We start from the raw sequence: 21048 nt of genomic DNA, 5'->3' as shown, positions 1-21048 counted from the left end.
AAGAATTATAGATCTCAGGGTTAAACACCTTTGGGCATTTATTAGGACAATTATTCTGAAGTATAATCTAAATTAAATTTAAAAAGTGTCATTTTAGGGAATCATTGGTCAATCAAAAAATGACAGAATTTGCCACAGAAGGAAGAAAAACAGCCATATATGCAGTTGAAGAATTCAGGATTATTTGAGTGTCGTGTTTCTCTTCTGTAATCTATGGTTAGAACCTAAATGTCATGGAACCAAAACCACAGATCACAGTGCACCTGCATAAAAATCATATGAATCATATGGAATCATTTATCATATGGAAATCATGGTAAAACCCTGGTAACCTGTAGAAAAGCTGCTCTAAATAAAAATTGACTGATTAATTCCTTTATAGATGAATGTTTGTGTGAATGCTTCCACCCTGTTCGTACATGCAGGTTCTTAAAGAAGAGGCTTAGCTGCATATTAGTAAGTTGTAAAGACTATTAAATCTGTCTTATTCCACCCATAGGACAGTAACAGTTCTGAACCTCAGCATGCTTTTTAAAAGCTCTCCTGAGCTACAGATGCTTCTTAGAAACTCCTACTTAGAAGTTCCCCGTCTGTATGACAAAAGTAATTGAATCAAAATCACTGTTCACCTCTGAATTAGAAGAAAGCAATGTGTGAGACACACAGATTATGTTGTACTGTGGCTAGTTTTCTACAATTACCTAAGCATGACAGGCAACTGTGGCAAACACTGACTTGCACCCCGAAAGAAATGTCAAAATAATGTAACACTTCTAAGAATTCTTAAACTGCATCACATGTATCAGTCTCCAAACTGTGACCTAACAATGCTAGCATAGAAGACAAAGAGTAGCAGTCACATGAGTTGTCCAATAAAATATCTAGTCCGGATTATGGACTTCATACTTTATACCAGGTTCAGACACACTTGAAAATGAATAAAGTCTTCAACCAACTTATGTTATGGTTTCTACACACAGTGCAATTTCAGCTTTGAAAAAAATTTACTGCAAGCCCCACTGTGCTGTATGACAAGGATCTAATAAACATGTACATCAGTTTGATGCATGTAGACTGTACCATACTAAAACCCAATGAACTGGGGCCAAAACATACGGATGTCAATCTTCTTTCTTCTTCCCATGTGTCCAAGCTTTTTTTTTAAGTTTTGTTGCACCAGTGTCCTACCATAAAAAGGTAGGAACACAGTGTTGGAGTCATGACCAAAGATGGTGTCAAGACTCTTTCATGTTTCATCTGGGACAGTCTCAAATTCGACAGGATAAACCTGGCGTAGGCATCCATTTTCGGACAGAGTAAAATAACTATAAATGATGATCCAACTCTGCCACTCATGTGAGTTTAAGCTTTGGATGAAGATACGTCAGCCATTCAGGTAAAGTTGTTAACCAGTTGTCACAGCTAGAGATATGCAATATGTTGAAAAAGACTAACAGTTTGAAGTTTGTTCCAGTTTGGTCTGATCAATGATCACATCCAAGTGATATTCATAATCATGTCAGCAGTTGTCCCCAGTTTCCTTGAACCACAAAAAACACTATTGCACTTACAAAACCTATAATTTGTCCCACTTATAAGAGTCATTTTGGTCATTTGTCATTTTTTTACAATGTAATTCAAGCAGAAGTTGAACACAAGGTGTTTAATGAAAGAATCCATTTTCTTTCAAATTGACTCATTCCACCGTTGTGAGAGATTAACAGGTCAGCAATGCACCATAATTAGCACAATATAGTATATAATCTTTTCAAAGCTCTTATTTGCACTTAAACTTGCACTTAAAATGAATTAAAAATTCCAAGTTGAGGGAATACATCTCTACAGGGAACAACAAATTGAGTCAAAGTAAAAAACACTGGCAGAGAACATTCACATCAGATAGGCTTTCAAAAAAGCACAGCTACCATATTTACCCCCTTCCTCTGATTCAGCCGAGACTAAACACTGCTACTTAAAAAAAATAAGAAAGTCCTTCTGATCAGCAGCCTCATCAAAGTCAATTTAGCTTGTGTTTTTTTTTTCTCTTTAAAAATATTTTAAAAAATCAATTACTAAGCGAACAGATCAAACAGTCTGAGTGACAGGCAGTCGCCAACAAATTAATCAGCGTCCTGAGGGACAGATGGCTTTGAAATGAACTTTCTCTACTTTAAGCCTCAAAGCAACATTTTTTTCATCTTCACTACAATGACATACAACAGAAGAGCTATAGTGCTGTGGTTAGAAAACAACAGCTGCAATTAGTTCAGCAGCAGCTTGTCTTTGGTTTGAAAATGAAGACATAAAGGAAGGACGGAGTGGAGGAAGGGATGAGGAATATGTGAAAGGAGCCAGGGGTAGGACGTAGTATCAGAATTAAGGAAGCAAAAACAGATGGATGAAAAGTAGGAATACAATAGATACTGAAAAAACAAAGGGAAAGGAAGAAAATGTAAAAAAAATAGTTGAAAAAAAACTAAAAGGACAAAAAAAGACTGTTAGAAACCAGCTAAATCAACTAAAGTCAGGGAATTAAGGAAAAGAAAGGAGAAAGAAGGAAAGAAGGATGGGAAATGAACGACTTAAGTTTGCTTCACTAGGAAAGTCATTTCTGCAATAGTAATTTCAGACACTGTAGTTATGTTCCAGTTTAGCAGATGCATCATTCGAAGGACCTGGCCAACCCGGTCTAAGCATACGGGGTTCTTTGAAGACTGCAAAGGCCAGAAGTGAAAAGGCTATGCGTGGGTGTTCATGCTAATTAGTCGGGTGCTAGCTATAGCTACGTAAATCCTAATGGCGTGCTAATCAGAGATATTACTAAATGACACTGTATACACCTGTCTATAATCGGGATGGAAAAAAACTAGAGGGACCGTCAAAGAAAGAGAACTAGGATAGCAGCAAAGAGGAGACAAAAACAAAGTGGGAATTTTACTAGCATAAGGAATGAAATATAGCAGAAGTATTTAAAAAAACACTGAAGTGCCAAAAGTTATCATTTGTATTATTACTTTGTATTTAATTTTATCTTATAATGACTATAGTGTTTGTATATATACATGTCTCTAAGTATCTCCTCCATGGTCCAGTCTAAATCAATTAGTATCAAAAATACAACGATTATTAAGATCTGTTGTTTTTAAATTATTATAAACACAATTTCTTTGAATTTTGATATATATTATGCTCATTTTATCATCTCACTGCATGTTATGTTATGTTCTCCATTAACATCCATCTCCATCTGCATTTAATCATGAGTTGTTGTTAATCTCTGGCTCTCTATCATAACATGTCTCTTGTCCTGTCTCCCTCACCTCAGCCCAACCTTTTGTGGCAGATGGCTGCTCCTCCCTGAGCCTGGTTCTGCTGGAGGTTCCTTCCTATTACAAGGGAGTTTTTTCTTCCCACTGTCGCCAAAGTGCTCTCTCATAGGCGGTTGTCTGATTGATGGGGCTTTCTCTGTATTATTGTAAGTTCTTTACCTTACAATAAAACTGGTCTGTTGTTGTGATTTGGAGCTATATAAATAAAACTGAATTCATCTGAATTAAGATTTGCATTGGAATTTTGTTCAACTTGCTACTAAATACAAAAATGAAGAATTTAAAAAAGTGCAAAAACCTCTGTGCTTCCACACTAATGTGTGCAAACATTACAACTTACCAATTTAGCAGGGGATACAATAATTATTTCCTCCACAACAACCAGTTACCATTAAATATATATTTAAGTATGTTGCTTAATTGTTAACAATGATTATACTATAACATTAACCTAATCTTAAATTGCTAAATGTCAAACATTTTATATCACCTATGATGACCCCAGTGAGCATTCCACAAATGATGTATAGTTTAGAGCTGTAGAGATGTAAAGAAAAATCTACATTTGGGTTTAGGCAGGAGGTTTTTACTCTGCCTTCACTTTTCAAAGACTACTTGGTTGGGTCACTTTCTGGGTCATTTTCTGAGGGAAGAAATTCCTTGAATCTTGATTTTCCAGCTCCTCTAAATTTAAACTAGCATAGAAAAAAATATAAAAACATAAAGAAAGAAATATACAGAAATGAGAAAGATGGAGGTGTAAGATGAGTAGACAGAGGCAGAGATGGATGGAAGGATAGAGAGATGGGAGAAGGAGAAGGGTTTGAGAGAGCAGTTATGAGTGTTATTAAGAAATGGCTGGACTGCTAACGGAGCGTTCAGACAGTGGTACAGCTGAATGCTTCACAGCCCAGCAAACACAAGCTTGGCCCCCTTCTCTCTTCCCCACAAGTTTATCTAATTCCCTCTCTCCCTTCTCTCTCTCTCTTTCTGATTCATTCATCTCCCTCTCTCTCTCAGTGTCCTCTAACTCTCCCCTGTAACATTTTAAATTGTAAAAATCCATTAAATCCAATGGTTTCGATCAGAGAGTGCAGCCGAGTGTATGTATTTATCTCTGTGTATGCCCCCGCCAGTTTATCTTTTTGCTGCGAGTTTGTGTGAGTGACAGGGCGTAAACAAGGTAATAACAGTGCTGAGTGGAGGTCTTACAGACAATTCAAAGCTATCAATAGTTTTGATTATTGCAGCCATCTTCTAGCATGACAGTGTCCTTCTTTGGAGTTAACAATATGTAATTAGAATTATATTATAATACTAATAATTATAACTTTACTTGCACAGCAGCACTAAAAAGTGTTCTAACAGACAAATGCTGAATACAAGCTTGAAAAGGGCAAAAAATGTATAGAATGAAAAAAGACATTACAAAAATACTAAGCAAAAAAATGTCAACATGAATAATAAAATGATAAAAGCAATATATTGTAACACAGAGACATATAAGAAAAATGCAAAAAAAAAAAAACCCAAACCAAACAAAAGCATAATAAGACAATGATGAAAGGAGACTCGCAAAATATGATAAAAGCCTATAAAAATGTCCATTAAAGAACCAAAAGCAAGCATGTTTTTAATGGTAAATAAATTCTTTATTGTATGTTGTTCTTAGCTTTAAAACCACAAGTATCTACTACAGATTAAATCTTGTCTTACAAAGTTAAAAATACATTTTAAAATGTCTTACTTATTTCATAGGACAGCTGTATATCCTAAGCAACGCACTGAGATATGTAGAAGTGCATATACATACCTGCAGTGTGCTGCTGTTGTGGGTTTAGTAGCAGTTTTGACCCCTGAAAAAACAAACGCTCAGTTCATAGCATGTGGAATGTTTTTTACTGAGAAAATGTATCATTTAGAATGAAAATAAAAGGTCTTCTAAATTTAATGGCAGGAACACGTCTCTGGGAACTTATCTGATACAGGATTCAAGGAGATGAGTAGTCCTCTGTCTTCGTCAGATGCTTCATCAAGTGTTTTCAGTTGTTGAAAGGTCTGGACTGCAAGCAGGCCAGTTCAGTACCTTGACAGTTCTCGTATGAAGTCATGGTGTTTTCATAATAGTTCATATTAGTTGAAGTTTAGAATTGTCATTGCTAATGAGTCAGCTGGTGCGTCTTGTCTTTAGTCCAGAGGACGCAAAAAGAGTTTCATCATCTGATCCATCTGACCACTTTGCCTCATCCATTTAAATGAGCCCAGAGAAGATGGTGCCATTTCTGAGCCCCATTCTCATGTGTCTTCATCTTTACATGATAGAGCTTTGATCTGCATTATGGATGGCGGATGGCTTACTGTTTTCACAGAAAATTATAGTCTGGAAGCGTTCTTGAGCTCATGCACTGATTTCCGTAACAGAATCATGCATGTTTTTATGCCTGAGGACCAGAGGATCATGGACATCTATTATTGGATTGTTTTGATATTATGTACTTTACATGATGAAATATTCAAAGTCTTTGAAATTTTACATTGAGGAACATTATTCTGAGATTGTTCCACCTTTTGTAGACATAGTTTGTTTTTCTGAGATGCTCTTTTTTTACACCCAGTCATGTTACTGACCTGTAGCAAGTCAGCCTAATTAGTTGCAAAATATTCCTCCAGCTGTTTCCTTTTAGTACCACCAGCTTTTTGATGCTTGGCTCAACTTTTTTTCTTTTAAACATTTATAAATGCCTTCTAAAATTAATCTCAAGACAATTTTATATTAAGATCTTGTGATAACAGCAGATGAGATGTGTCAAGTGATCTCACAAGACTCTTTACTATCTGAACTGAGAACTGAGATTACCCGGTCCAGGTTTGGGGGAAAAACAAATGTGGTCTTCCTCGGTGGATTATTTCAAATAATAATAATACATTAGTCAGAAATATGATATAATGGACTGAAAGTTTTAGTGATAATTAAAAATACTTCATCTGTATATTTAATTATTTATTTAAATTTAAAACTCATAGTTTATTTAATTATTTACGGCCTCGTACCCCCCTCAGTGCCACCCATTTAAAAAGTCCTTGGTTGGGTTTATCCCTAAAACACAGCCCCAGCTTTTTCTTATCACCAAACACATGGTCAAAATAAAAACAAGAATATCTTTTTCACATCAAACTGGATTTTAATGACTATTCATTGGTGCGTATAGCCTAAATACCAAGAGAATTTGATAGGTAAAACCCTCCAACCCTGCCTACTCCCTCAACTCCCATCCAGTCCAATCATGTATATTGGCAATTGGTGCTGCAGCTTTTAAAAAGCTTCTTATTCCCCAGTTTATTTTGACATTTTGATGCACGATCAGCTGTGGGAGGAGAGGAAAAAATAATTAAAAAATAAAAAACACCCTTTGAGACAAACCGAGGCCGCTTAACTAATTAGGAACATATATCACCGCTGGCTCCGACAGGCCAATTACACCTGATTGGAAATACTTTACTTTGTTTAACACATGCTTTTCATGTCGGTTTTAATTCAGTGTCAAAGCTTGCCTTTCTGAATATTAGAGTGGATGATTGACTGCTGAGGGCCTTACAGTGTGCAGTACATAAGCCAATAATGTCCCATTTGTCTGGTATGGAGGGAAAGCGGGATAAACAGATTAGAAAGGACATTAGATGTATAACTGGGTTAGTAAGGACATCAGCTCTAATGGGTAAATGTCCTTCACAAGAGTATCACTATGATTAATACAAAGTGATACCAATGACTGTGGGACTTCTGGGAAACAAAATCTTGGGCATGATGGGAAAAAAGGTCAGACTAGCAAAACATACTTGCAATGACAACATAAATGTGACACATTCCAAAGGTTTTCAGGCTCTTTCAGCTTTTCCAGGTTTTGTTATGTTTTAAAGGATTTCATTTGTTTCTCTCAATTGTCATCAGTGGCCCTTGAAATGCTTTCACAGACTAACTAGAGTCAACAAATGACTAATGAAATGTATTAAAAAAACACATAAGGATAGGTGCAAACCTGGCTGAGAAGGTTCTCGCATTGAAAAGGTCATATATCTAAAATGACTGTTTAAGGGGCAAAGATCTGTGGAAGACCAAAAGATGTTCTTCATTTGCACTGAGCGTTTCTCAGTGCCTGTTAAAAGAACAGCTAAAAGCGCAGTCTTTCTCAAAAGAAATACATTTGGAAATCTTGTCACCAAATCCAACCAAATAAATAAGGACAATGGAGCGAGGTTAAACAGTGCTTTCAATGGGCTCTCTAAATCAGATCCTGAGTTCCTTTGAGGGACTATTAATCAAAGTGGCCATGTGCCGAACTAACCATTAATCCAAGTGGTTGAGTTTTAAAAAGATTGGACAACAAAACCATTTATTGTATTTGTCTCTAAACATATCCATTTTGCCTATGAAATTAAGCATTTTACATTGGGAGTTTATAACGAGGTACTCCCTTCCAAAGCCATTGTGGTTGCTGGTTAGCATAATGAAACATTTCTACCATGATGGACTCTTCTAGAACAACACTGTTCACATCAAGGGGCAAATGTCTCACTGAATCACCTTAAGGAGACTGTTGTTGTGACTTGCCGCTATATAAATACAATTTAATTAATTAATTTTTAATTAATTAATTGACTGGTTAAATAAGTCAGAAAATAATGTGTTATGCGTGCTACGGCCTTTGCAATCACCAGACCTCAAACGAGTTGTGGAATTTGGACTAACATGTTAGACAGTGCTTTGCACTGTACAACTAGACTTGATGAGGCAACCAGAGACCAACGGAATACCAACCATCTGTGAGCTTCCTGTGTGGACAGGGCTTTGGAGAAACAAAGCCAAGTTGCAGAGGAACCAGTTCAGGTAGTCCCAACAACTTAAAGGTGTTTCTGCATCTGCAAGCATGCTAGAACTCCTCTGTTGAGAAACTACACTATAATGCACCAATGTGCCAATCAGGCAGAGAAGAAGTAGTTTAGGAGAGTTATAACAGGAATGCTTACTTGACCGTGGTGTATACATCTGTCTTACTCTGCAAATAAGTATAATCCCTGCTTTACATTCACTTGTTTTATTTCCATTTTTTTAGGCTTCTATCTGTGATAGATATTTCCCTGTAAATTCTTTTAGTTTAGTCAGTCACACCACTTTGGCTTCAACACTTATTCAGACACTCTTCTTGTTCACGCTGGACTGATCAAAGTAGGATCTAATAGAAACTTAAACCAACAGTCGACATTTCCGCAATCATTCCAGAGGAAAATCAGGTGTCAGAGCTCAGCTATGTAGAAATCTGTGCAGACACTCGGCGAGACAAAAACACGTCTTTCATATGCAAACCCGCAGAGAGCAGCACAGCCTGATTCAATAAGTGAATGTCTCTTAGTTTCTCTGTGAGCATCTCTGTGTTGTAGTTAATTGCTATGTCTTTCACGGGGTAAACAGAAACAAGCAGCTATATTTTCTGTCATTACACTACATTGTTGGACAACAACACTTCCCGGAGCCATTTTGTGTTTGCCAACAAAAAATAAAGAGAAAAAGATAGGTGTTTGAATAATTGTTTCCATGGTGATTATTTTTTTTCTTCAGTGTGCGAGTGTGTGACAGCAGGCAGGACGAGAAGAATTAAGAAAAAAAGAAAAGATGAACGAAATGCCCAGCAGCCACGTCGGCGGCCGAAAGCAATTTCCTCGTCTAAATTTAGTTATGCAAAGCCTATGGGCATCATCAGCATTTGGTAATTAGTTTTATAATTACTGCTGTTTCCCTCTCCCTCTGTCATTCCATTTTTCTTTACACTGTGACTCGGGAATCAAAACATCTCACACTCGCAGCTGGCCAAATTACCCTCTGTTTATTAAGTGCGAGCATGCAAGGGGAGTGGTTTTAGCCAGCGGATGGAGCGGCGTGTCGGCTGCAGAGCCAAACGGGGCTAAGCCGGGGGCCGGTAGGAGCGCCACAGGTTTTTGCAGTGAGAGAACCAAAGCTGCGTTTGACAAGTTTATTATGCTGAGAAGTAGGAGCTGCCTCGCTTCTTTCTTTTTATGTTTAAGATGAGATCCGAGGGTAAAAAGCTGCAATGATTACAACTAGATAGGGGGTATTTTGGCGAAAGACATAACAATTATCACCCAGTGTGTACATGATGTAATGCAAATAGCGGAGGCCCTGTGTTTTATATGGTTTCGATCACACATGCTGCGCTTTAGTTTAGAAGACGAGTTGTGTTGTCTTATTTCAGATATCAGTGGGAAGTTGAGCCTGCTGTTAAATGACGTCTAACCTGAATGCAACAGCTGGAAGGAGATTCGAGTTGTTAGTTTACAGAAAGAAACAATGAGCTGTTAGAGCAAGTCTAATCTGTCAAAACAAATCCAGATAATATGCATCTTAAAATCCACACTCTGAAAACTTCAAGTGAAAAACGTTTCAGATATTTATTTACTATATTTGATCTTAGATAGCTTTGAAGTTACAAAAACACAATGTTTCTTTTAAATTTGCACCAGTCACATCCATATTTTAAATGTACTTCCACGAGGAGCAGCTTTAAATTGAATTCTATCTTTGAAAGATCTTGCAGTATATGACATTCATTAAAAGGAGTTCACCTAAAGAACTTTGTCATTTCTAATAGATAGCAAAGAATATTAAACTCATGATAAAAAATTTTGTCCACATGCAAAAGCAATAATGTGAGGATGTCCAGACAACTGTTAAGTTAATGACATTCACCAGCTTCAATCAACCATGGGCCAAATAACCACTGGCAGCAGAAAGTTGGGAGGACCCTGAATTAAACTTTTCTTAGCTTTGGAGTGAGCAATTGAAATGACTGCTAATAAGACTGAAGGATACTTAACTTAAGTGAATGATATTTAACCATCTGCAACAAAGCAATGTGACATGTGAATCGCTTCCTGTATGGGTGGGGATGAACACTGAAGCCCCATCATGTAACCTGCATGGATGCCTGATATGCAACTTAAATTTAATTAGTCTTTCTTCGGGGGGGGGGGGTCTGTCCTGTCATTTCAGAAAGTTGAGCTTCTGTTACTGGTGTGAGATTTTCTGTTTGAACATTAGATGAAGGTAATCAGGAAAATCTAATTTAAAAAGAGTTACCTTTAGTTCGACAGTGTTGAACTCCTATACTTGAAGACTATATTTCAAGTTGAAAAAAAGCCCTTGACCTTTGACAATTCATCAAGTCATGTATAATCTAAAATACTATACACAACTATAAAAGCTATAAATATTCAAAATTTAACTGGAAAGTTCTTTCCTTTTTGGCGTTGAGCTGCTTTACCTTTGAATGAATACAGTTCTGACAACAGGTACTTACTAAAAAATCCCTGCCATACAGCAGGCAGTGGATGTCTGTTGGAAACCTTTTAGTGTTTGGGGAACAACTTATCTCTGTACCTTTTTTTAAATTCTCTCCATCTCTCGGTTTGAAACGAGCTTCATCGCTGACTCACTGTCGGATTGCAGTCTGCAGGCTGGGCTGGGCAGGTGGGAGGGGTTTGATGTGAGTGCTGTGTTTATCCGGGTGTCGGGGTCACTGTGTTCCCTCAGTATAATGGAGGAAGCCATTAGCCCAGCCAGCAGGCCGCATCATAAAAACGTCAGCTGGTACAAAGAGACGAGATGGATCATAACGAGACGAGACTCCTGCTGCTCTCCCTCTCTGTCTCTCTGCCTCTCTCTCTCAGCCTCACTGATAGCCTCTGTCTCTCTAATTGACTATCTCGTTTATTTTTCTCTCTTTCTCCCCCGTCTTGTCGTTATCCCTCTCATTTTTCTACTCAGGCGCTTTCTTCTGATGCGCCTCTTTTCCCCCCTTGTCTCTCTTTCGCTCTCTCTGTCTCTTTCTCTCTCACTCAGCGCTTAGAGTCTCTCTAAGCAGGAGGTTGATTTTGTATAAAGCGGCAGTCTGGCTGTATGTAATGCTAAGTGGATAGGAACACACACTCACATAAATACACACTAAACAATGCAGACAATACTTCACAACATGACTTGATATAGAATCATCTCAATCAGATTTAGGCTACAGCAATTTTTTAATTTTTTTTTTTGTGGGCTTACAGAAATCTCCGTAGAGGGAAGGAAAAAATTTACATGTACTGATATTAGTAGAGTTAAATCCTGGACTGCAGGTTCATGGTGAATGATGGTCAAGTAAAGGTTAATCTTTTTACACAGGAGTGTGGCTGCTCCTCTCTATCAGTGCATCAGAGCAGCTGCACCGTACCTTACACAGCAGGCAAACCTTGTGTACAATTTCTTCAGGGAAACACCCTTCATAACCTCAGGATGCATAGCTACAGTGCAATACACTGAAAAACAAAGCTGTAGAAATCAGAAAAAAATTATTTTCTACTATAACCATTGTTGGTCAAGTTACTTGAAAAAAGTAATCAGTAACTTATTACTGATTACTTGCCCAAAAAAGTAATCCCGTTACTTTACTGATTACTTATTTTCAAAAGTAATTAATTACTTAGTTACTTAGTTAGTTACTTTTTAAAAACATGATTTACAACCTGAATAGGTAATAAATCAATAGATCTTTCAGCCCAATTCTACTTTTTCTGCCTAATCCATCATATAAAATGTAATCAAATGGAAACGTCTCTTTTTAAAACTTGTTTTATTAGTTTTAATCTTTTAACTTTATGCATCAAGCAAAAATTAAATTATATGCAACATTCTCTGACTGGAAGAAATTTGTTTAACATTTGAACCTATTTTCTGCACATTCCAGCACATAAAATAAAATATTTTTTTGTGTTTACACTCAGTCTTTCAAATAGATGCAAGTGAAACACAGCAGAAAATAAATAAAATCAAAGACTCAGCGGTCCTGTTGCTCTATTTTCACCTGTATAACAGGCGGATGTTTGCCCTGGTGCAGGTGCCGCAGCGGTCAGTGGAAGAATCCGCGAGTTTGTCTGTGAATTTCCCATTCCGTGGTAGCATAGTCGGTGCTTGCTCGGAAGTTAAGGGTTTTTTCGCTGTAAAAAGAAGTTTTCTTCCCACGCAGTGAACAGCGGACGCTAATGTTTTTGTCACTTTTTACGGAATCAAACTCAAAGTAAGGTCAGTACTTCCACGCTTTAAACGCTGCACGCTCATACTCTCTCCCGCACTCGTTATATTGTCCGTTGTTTATCTGCACACAGCTGTTGCCACGAAGGTCGCATTCGCTTACGTCATTGTCATGAGACACTCTCGCAAAAAAATCACAGTTTTAGTAACGCAGTAACGCAGCGTGCTTACGGGAAAGTAACAGTAATCTAATTACCGTTTTTGCAATAGTAATCCCGTACTTTACTTGTTGCTTGAAAAAAGTAATCGGATTACAATAATGCGTTACTTGTAAATAAACACGCGTTACTGCCCATCTCTGACTATAACTACCACAGAGACGAAGGTTGCCATGTTTGTGGCAATCATGTGTTTGGGTAGTAGCTTAATAAGACTAAACAAACTCAGTCCTGCGCTGCTCAGTGGATTCCACGAAGGAGACGAGATGGTAAAACGCAACACGTTCTCATTCCAAAACGTAACATACAGATGCTATGTGACAAATTGTTGGTATGTTACGCTTTTGGCCACCCAACCCATCCGTATGTTACGCGTTCGGAAACATGAGAACCGTTTGGAATACACATGTAAATTTATTTTACTTTCTCATCTTGAATTGCATTGGAAAACACATCTGATATGGTTAAGGTTAGGATTAGGGCTGGATAACATGATTAAAGCGTGTGTTACCACTGAGATCGTCATTCTATCCGGTATTTAAGTGACGACGTGATGAATCCTGCTTCTGGGTTAGGCTGTTGTGTTTTTAACATGTTTTAATGCTTTGTATCTTGTTCTGTTTAATCTCAACAAGCCCCGAAAAACCGTCAGTGATCACTGTCAGCCTCTCTCAGTTTTTATTACTCCTGTTCTTTTTAAAGCTCAGTTTTTTAAAATCTTATGATGTAACTACAGCCCAGGCAATGCAGCAGTAAGACTAACCTCATATTTTGGATGGATTATCTCAGTTGTTCTCCTGACTGAAGTTTGGTCCGTTTACAGCATCCTGCCCTGCGATTGCATTTGTCCCTAACCATCGGGAACCCTCACGTTAACTTTTATCAAGTGAAAAAAAGGTAAAGGTTACCGTTCATGTTACTATGAGATGCCTCAGGACGTGACAATTCGTCTGTATGTTTAAAAGTTCGGAAACATGAGAACCATTTGGAATCAATCCACACGTAAATTTATTTTACTTTTTCATCATGAATTGCATTGGAAAACACTATCTGATATGGTTAAGGTTAGGGTTAGGGCTGGAAAACATGGCTGGAGCATGTGTTACCTCCGGGAGCGTCATTCTATTGGATTCCATTCACAATCCGGAGCATAGCATACGGACGCGGAAGGTTACGTTTCGCGTTACTATGAGACGCCTCGGGACGTGACAAATTGTTGGTATGTTACACGTTGTGAATGAGGATGCTCTCCAGCACGGCTGGCTTGGTTTTGGAGCATTTTTTGAGAGTAAAGTTATTAGTTAATGCTACCAAACCTAGTTAGCAAGCAAAATCTATAAAGTCATAAAGGCCCAAAGAAAGTCTCCCTGACTATTGTTGAATAGAGTTCCCAATAGATCTATTAGCTATATGCTAACATTTCAAAGTTCTTAGCCACCAGTTTCTTTCAAACCAGTAATCTGCTAAATGTGTTTTTCACTTTTAAAACAGGCTTTACAGTACTATAGGGTCACTAAAAAGGTTACAAAGTTTGTTACTAATGTGATAATGTTATCCGATGTGATTTGATATATTTTATGTTCCAGAACTTTTTTTTTAACGTATGCACAGTCTACTGTAAGTGTGTTTTTTTAAAACACAACTTTGAAAATACACAATTTTTTCACATTAAAAACTGCAGCAAAGGATCCTGAGCTCGTATTCACCCACCCACACACACCTGATATTCCTCATGAGTCTCGTGAGCTCATGCACTGAGCCATAACTAGGTATGTGGATCTTATAAAAAATGCCATAATTTATCTTTTAATAACAGAGAGAGAGGATATTTATAAGGAATGTAAAGCAGCACAGATATGAACAAGGTGTGTTTACAAGGAGTAGGGTGGAGTTCGTATTTATGCAGGTACCTGTGTGTTTTCTTAATATCCTTATATGTGTGTTTCTCTGAATATTGTCAGAATAAAGTATGTGTAAAACTTGTGTGTGTGTGTGTGTGTATGTGAGTGTGTGTGTTTGGATTAGTGCGTATATTGTTTGTTTGTGAGTGGAGTACAGTGAGTGTGTGTGTCTTGATTTTTAGACTGGCTCATGAAGTGTGGCATTTTGGTGTCTGCTGCTCTCTGCATGCATAATGAATAGCCAGGTGTCGAAGAGGGTCACACACACAGGCACACACAGACGCACGCACAAACACCAGACTGTCAGACAGAAACAGAGACCCTCAAAGCTTTTCATACACACTGCCGGACACACATACTGTACCTGCATGTGCAACCACAAACACCACTATAAATTCACACATAAACACAACGACCGACATTCACCTACGCACTTAAATAGTGAGCGGTCAATCGTTTTTACACACACACGCACACACACAAAATGGGCTGGGTGTCAGGATGCTCCAAAGGTCGCAGTTGTTTGTGTGGAGTCCTGTAGCAGATGTGGAGACTCTTACTGACAGGAAGTCAAAACCTCCAACACTAAACTGTAGAAGAGCAAGTGATGGGTCAATTACTGCAAAGGTCAATGGGGGAGGAGGGGAAGGTGTACAGGGGCATGAAGTGCAAGGGTGGAGGAGGATAAGGAAGAGAGAAATGAAAAAGAAGAAGGAAGGAGTAGAAGAAAGTGATTATAGGAAGTGAATGACAGGATGGAGGAAATGGGGAATGGGGAGAAGGAAATAGAAAGAAGTAAAATGGAGGTTAAGAAAGTAAAGAGTTATAACAAAGAGGAGTGGGAAAGGAGAATCAACTGAGGGGGAGAAAGGGAAAGAGAAATGAATATAGTGCATGAAGCAAGATAAAGGAAAGGACGAAAAGGAAATATTAAGGAAGCAGGAAGGTGGTGTGAGGAGAAAAGGGTAAAGGATAAGACACAGAGGGAAAGAAGGTGATGAAAGGAAAGAGGACACAACATAAGGAGAGAATGAACAAAACAAGAAAGATAACAAACACAGCAAAGGGGAAAGAAGTTAAAAGAAAAAGAGAAAATAACTGAAAGAGGACAAATATAAGTTGGGGAAAGGAAATGGAAATGAAAGGAGAAAGGATAAAAACTATGAACGCATAATGCAAGTACACAGATCAAAATCAGATCAGAAATCATATATCAATTTCCTTCTTCCTTTTGAAAAGAAATATTAAAAAGGAAGAAACAGAGATAGGTGCAGGATGAGGAGGGGAAGAGAAAAAGAAAGAAACAAGAAAAAGTGCAAAAGTGAAAACAATTAGACAAAAAAAGAGAGAGGAAGACGGAGAAAAAATAAAACCAAGGAGGGAAACACAATAAATGAGGATATTGTCAGATGGAAAAACAGAAAGAGTATGGAGTCATCAGTAGGAATACTACACACACACACAGACTCACACATACACAGAACGATCTTCATTACCTGAACCAATGCAGAGCAGCTACACAGAGGCCAAAATCAATAATTCTCTGCTGTTCCGAACACTGCGAAACACACACATACACAGACACACATGCACACACATAGGCTGTAACACACAAAACAATTACAAAGTAAAAAGTCACATAGGCATGGATGCACATACACACTCACACACAGTCTTCTGGAGGAGGATATTCATTCATTAGTGTCAGTCAATAGGAGAGAGAGTAAAGACAACCTAAACACACACACAACCTTGCAGAGAGAGAAACATATCATGTACTGTATATGTTGTGTGCACAAGAGGGATAGTCTGATTGAATTGGCCTGTGTGTGTATGAACATAAAAACCTCACTTTGCTCTTGTAGGTTATTCTTTGCACTTCTATTTAAGCAAAGTCTGTTCTGTGTTTTTGACTTTCACACTGAGGATTTGTTGACCTTGTCTTCATGTCGTTATTTCTAGGACATCCACATTCTCAGGTTTGATTTGATCTGTGTAGTAATGGGACTGTGAGTAGTCTTCTCTATTGGTTAGATAATTGTGTCCCTTCAGTCTCTATAACGGCCAGTGTTGCCAGTCAGAACTAATATAAATGAACAAAAAAAGTCTAGTTTAGACAGAGTTATGTGAAAGTATCACACAGAGGCAATAACAAAGTTTTAGTTCTGAAAATAAATGAATAAATAATAATAATAACACCGTCAATGTCCACAAGAATTAAATTAAGGGTTGTTCATATAGTATTACTAGCTCCACACGTGTTAAATGTGATTTAGTATGATGCTGTCTTTTGCAGGGCTGTGTTACAGGAAATATACAACACACAGCCCTGAGAGCTCCAAAACAATCCAGCACACACTCACTCACACACACACACACACACACACACACACACACACACACACACACACACACACACACACGCACACATTTATCTGGTGTATACGTTTCGGTTCTGTTCATTAAAATGCATGTGCCTCTTCAAAGCGCTGCCGACAATGATGCCATCTGCTGTTGTGCGGAGAGGGCATGTGTGAGCACACACATTAGACGTGCTCATGTGTAGAAACACCCATACATACACCTTAACTTTATTCACTCACACTCAACTACAGTCTCGCCCTGCGTGTACTCCAGTTCACAGGTAAATATGGTTGTACTGTAGTTCTTACAGCACACACAAACACAGTGAAACGCACTGTTGCCCCCAGAAATTTCAGACAATTTGCTTTCATCTTTGGGTCATTCCTACAAGCCCAAATGTCCCCTTTAAAAGCAAACGCTCCTCTTCTCCTTTAAGTGCGTCGCACAAAGGGGCCATTTCAAAGGCAAATTCCACTTAGATTCACAAGTGCTGTGTACACTCTGGTACTCCAGGCAGAAATTCATCAAAGCTTAATGTTCCCTTCACAGAAAAATCACTTAGCGCTGAAGCTAGCCGTGTGTGAGTGTGTGTGTGTGTGTGTGTGTGTGTGTGTGTGTGTGTGTGTGTGTGTGTGTGAGAGAGAGAGACCGTGGTGCGTTTCTGCAGCTTTTGCAAGTTGTTTGATAGCAGTTTAAAGAGCCACACAGTCACTGCAATGCTGCTAGCTGTAAGCCTGATACGCCTATGTTTGCATGCTCACTTTCATTTGAATGAAAATGTTCGTTTGAAGACACAAAGATGAGCTTTTGTGGAAGCTAAATTGGGCAGTAAAGCTGTTGCTATGGCTCAGCTTACACTGACAGTTTTTTGAGTGAAAAGAGGTAATCTGGGTCAAAAATCAATCAATCAAAAAACAGTTATTAAGCAAAAACTTCAAAATTATTTTTTTTATCTTTAAATTACACACAACGTCCAAGAGTAATAAAAAATGTAGTGAGGATCAGAAAGACAAGAAAAAGACTTAAAAAGGCTGTGTGCTGAAATTAGCACAGGGAAAAAAGAAGAGAAAGAAACTGGTGGAACAATATTGAAAGCTTTATATTTTTTTCTCCATATGAATCTATCTAATATTAGAACACACTTAATTTGAGTTTTCATTACCAAAAGGTAATTTGTGAATAACTTCACTGGGAGTCTCAGACAAATTTCAGAAAATGTTTTATCTATTAAAGAAGGCATCTTTGATAAAGGACCAGCAAGGTGTTGGTAACTTTATTTATTCAGAAAAAAAACTGTCTCACTTTTAAATTAAAAAGTTAAAACAAGACTGCAATATTTTTTGACAGAATCCATAAAAAGTTGAAACTCATCTATGAGTGCTTAAATTGGGGTGTCCAACTCCAGGCCTCAGGGGCCGGTGTCCTGCAGGTTTTAGGTGTGTCCTTGATCCAACACAGCTGATTTAAATGGCTGAATTACCTCCTCAACATGTCTTGAAGTTCTCCAGAAGCCTTAATGAACTAATCATCTGATTCAGATGTGTTGACCCAGGGTGATATCTCAAAACTGCAGGACACCGGCCCATGAGGCCTGGAGTTGGACACTTCTGGTTTAAATACTTTAAAACTGGAATTATTGACAGTAAATTCAAAAAATGGATGTATCCACCATGAAGTCGCCCACCAGTTTACAAAGTTATATTTTTGATGTTTTGAGGTGAGCAGTTTTTTTTAAATACAAGGAAGACTGTGCTTTATCCTCCTTTTTGACTTTAATGAAGAATCTAAATGTACAAAATAATCATCTTTTTGCATTCAATATAACTTCAAACCACCGACTGAGACAATAAACACATCAGGAAAGTGTTTAGTGAAAGCAAGAGAGGTCAAGAGAGCTGACTATACAACTAGACTTTCCCTGCTGACCATTAGATATAATACACAGGGTTTAGAAAAGCACTTCTGCTGCAGTCAGTGAAAAATCACAAGTGCCAAAATGTTAACAACTGAAGTAAAAAGAAAAAAAAAACTTTATATCAAACAGTTATTTAACACACAAAGTTAAACATAAAGTCTTTCACATCCACACAGCAAAATCTCCAGTGTTAAATTAACACTACAGAGTGTCTATATGTGTCCACACTGTTGAGTGTTAAATGAACACTTTTGACAGTGTTGTATTTTTAAAAGTAACCTAGTCAGTTTTCAAGATTTACAATGAATAAAACTGAGCAGTGCTGATTTTCTGAACACTGGAAAATAACTCAAAATGTTAGAAATATTCCAGTGTTAGAAAATCAGCACTGCTCTGTGTTAGTCATTGTAAATCTTGAAAACTGACTAGGTTACTTTTAAAAATACAACACTGTCAAAAGTGTTCATTTAACACTCAACAGTGTGGACACATATAGACACTCTGTAGTGTTAATTTAACACTGGAGATTTTGCTGTGCAGCAGTCAGGTCTACTCTCATCCGTAATATCTACATTTTACACAGGCGCTGCTTCAGTCAGCTAAGTGGACAGTGTTTTGGTTTTGCCTATGGTCCAAATATTACACTATCAGTGGGTCAAATGTCCAGAATGAAACAAGGATTTATTCTGTCCAGAGTTGGGCTGTAGTATTCTACCACTCTTATGGTGGTTTTTATGACAGTGTAACACAGGGTTCCCAACACTCCCTAATGAAGTGGCAAATACCTCTAGATTATGTCAATCTCCACATTTGAGCACCAGTGCAATCCGGACTTGCATTCTACTGAGGATTACTTTTATTTCCAATAAGCAATGTCACCACTTTGTATTTAGCTTATGCATCATTTGCAGCTAACTAAACTCAAGTTACACCTGTTTGCCAAATTCACAGTAAAGCTGTTCTCACACAGGTTCTGATTTTCTTGCCAGACAACTGTTTCGGTACAACACGGTGAATCAAGCCAGTTTCAAACCCTTTTCTGTTCACTAAATCAGCTATAATTACATATTAAACGTCCATTTGGACAGAAAATCTGAAGTCGTGAGTTGCTAAAGCTAGACAAGTCATTTGCAGTCAACAGTTCTTAAATACGCAAACAATGTTGCTTCATCTGTGAAAAACAGATTTTTAAGCATAATCAAACCTATTCCAGTATGCATGAATGGTGAAAAAAACAGAACCACAGGCTTATTCTTAGTGAGAAAAAAAAATCCTTATCCAGGTTTAGGAGACTTTAGCATAGGTTTAACTTTTCAGACACAGGAACCACATCCTTTTTTTAATATGTAGCCTATGGCTGCAATGCAGTATACGAGTACTAAGCTTGACCTTTTACAAAATGCGATCTAATCTGTTGTTTAGGTATGGAGAGATAGGAATCAATTAGTAATGTTTTCTATTTGTAGGAACCAGCTGCCCAGAGGGTAAATAGTTTTTTACTCTTGAGGCTGACTGTGGATGTACTGGTAACCTGCAATTTTATTACCTTGCATATATTTGTATGTCTGAGCTTAATTATGATTTGAAGTGACCAAGTGTTCAACTTGAAAGTTCTTCTCAGGCTTTGATCCATCAGAAACAAATAATCAGTGTGTCAGTTAGCAGCAGCTCAGTGGTCTGAGATGTTGGCTAAGTCTCTGCAGGTGATGTGTGGCTTATAAGATACCACGATTCTAATAATCAACAAGCAAAAGAAAAAGAAATATATTTGTGCTAGGACACGAACCAACTACACTACAAAGAACATTTTTAATTTGAGTTTTTATGTTTCAGATGTTTTATTCCTTAAACAAGCAGTGCTGTCTGTTTTCTTTAAAAGTTTTTACTGTTTTTTTTTTGTTTTGGTAAATACACAGAACCACATGTTTCCAGTGTCTATTCTACCTTTGACCGAGGTGTTGGGCGGAGGTCCCTCAATTCGCAGGTTCCATGGTGGGTCTCCCTGGTTGGCGAAATCCCTCATCTTCAGATAGCTGATGGTGAGCCGGATGATGGAGGCCTTGTCCAGCTGGCTGGTGATGGCGCCTGGCAGTGGCAGCATCTTGGCCAGTTCATAAAACTCAAAGTTCTCTTTTCCCCGACGCGACCTTGCTGCGTCCCGTGACTTCTCCTTCCTCAGAGCCTGCAGCCTGTAAGGAGTAAAAAAAAAAAGTTTTAAGAAACTTGATCACATAAAACGGTT

General features: G+C 38.0%; 1 protein-coding gene across 1 annotated transcript in view; it reads right to left on the bottom strand.

The window, feature by feature from the left end:
• The window catches only part of LOC116310777 (neuronal PAS domain-containing protein 3), a 360308-nt gene that overhangs the window by 174222 nt on the left and 165038 nt on the right, over positions 1-21048 (bottom strand). The window contains exon 5 of the mRNA XM_039603778.1: positions 20751-20995. Within this exon, the coding sequence (XP_039459712.1) occupies positions 20751-20995 (245 nt within the window). The remainder of the gene's footprint in view (positions 1-20750; positions 20996-21048) is intronic.

The sequence above is a fragment of the Oreochromis aureus genome, linkage group 19 (assembly GCF_013358895.1).
Source record: "Oreochromis aureus strain Israel breed Guangdong linkage group 19, ZZ_aureus, whole genome shotgun sequence".
Lineage (NCBI taxonomy): Eukaryota > Metazoa > Chordata > Actinopteri > Cichliformes > Cichlidae > Oreochromis > Oreochromis aureus.
This window is presented reverse-complemented; position numbering and strand designations above follow the sequence as displayed.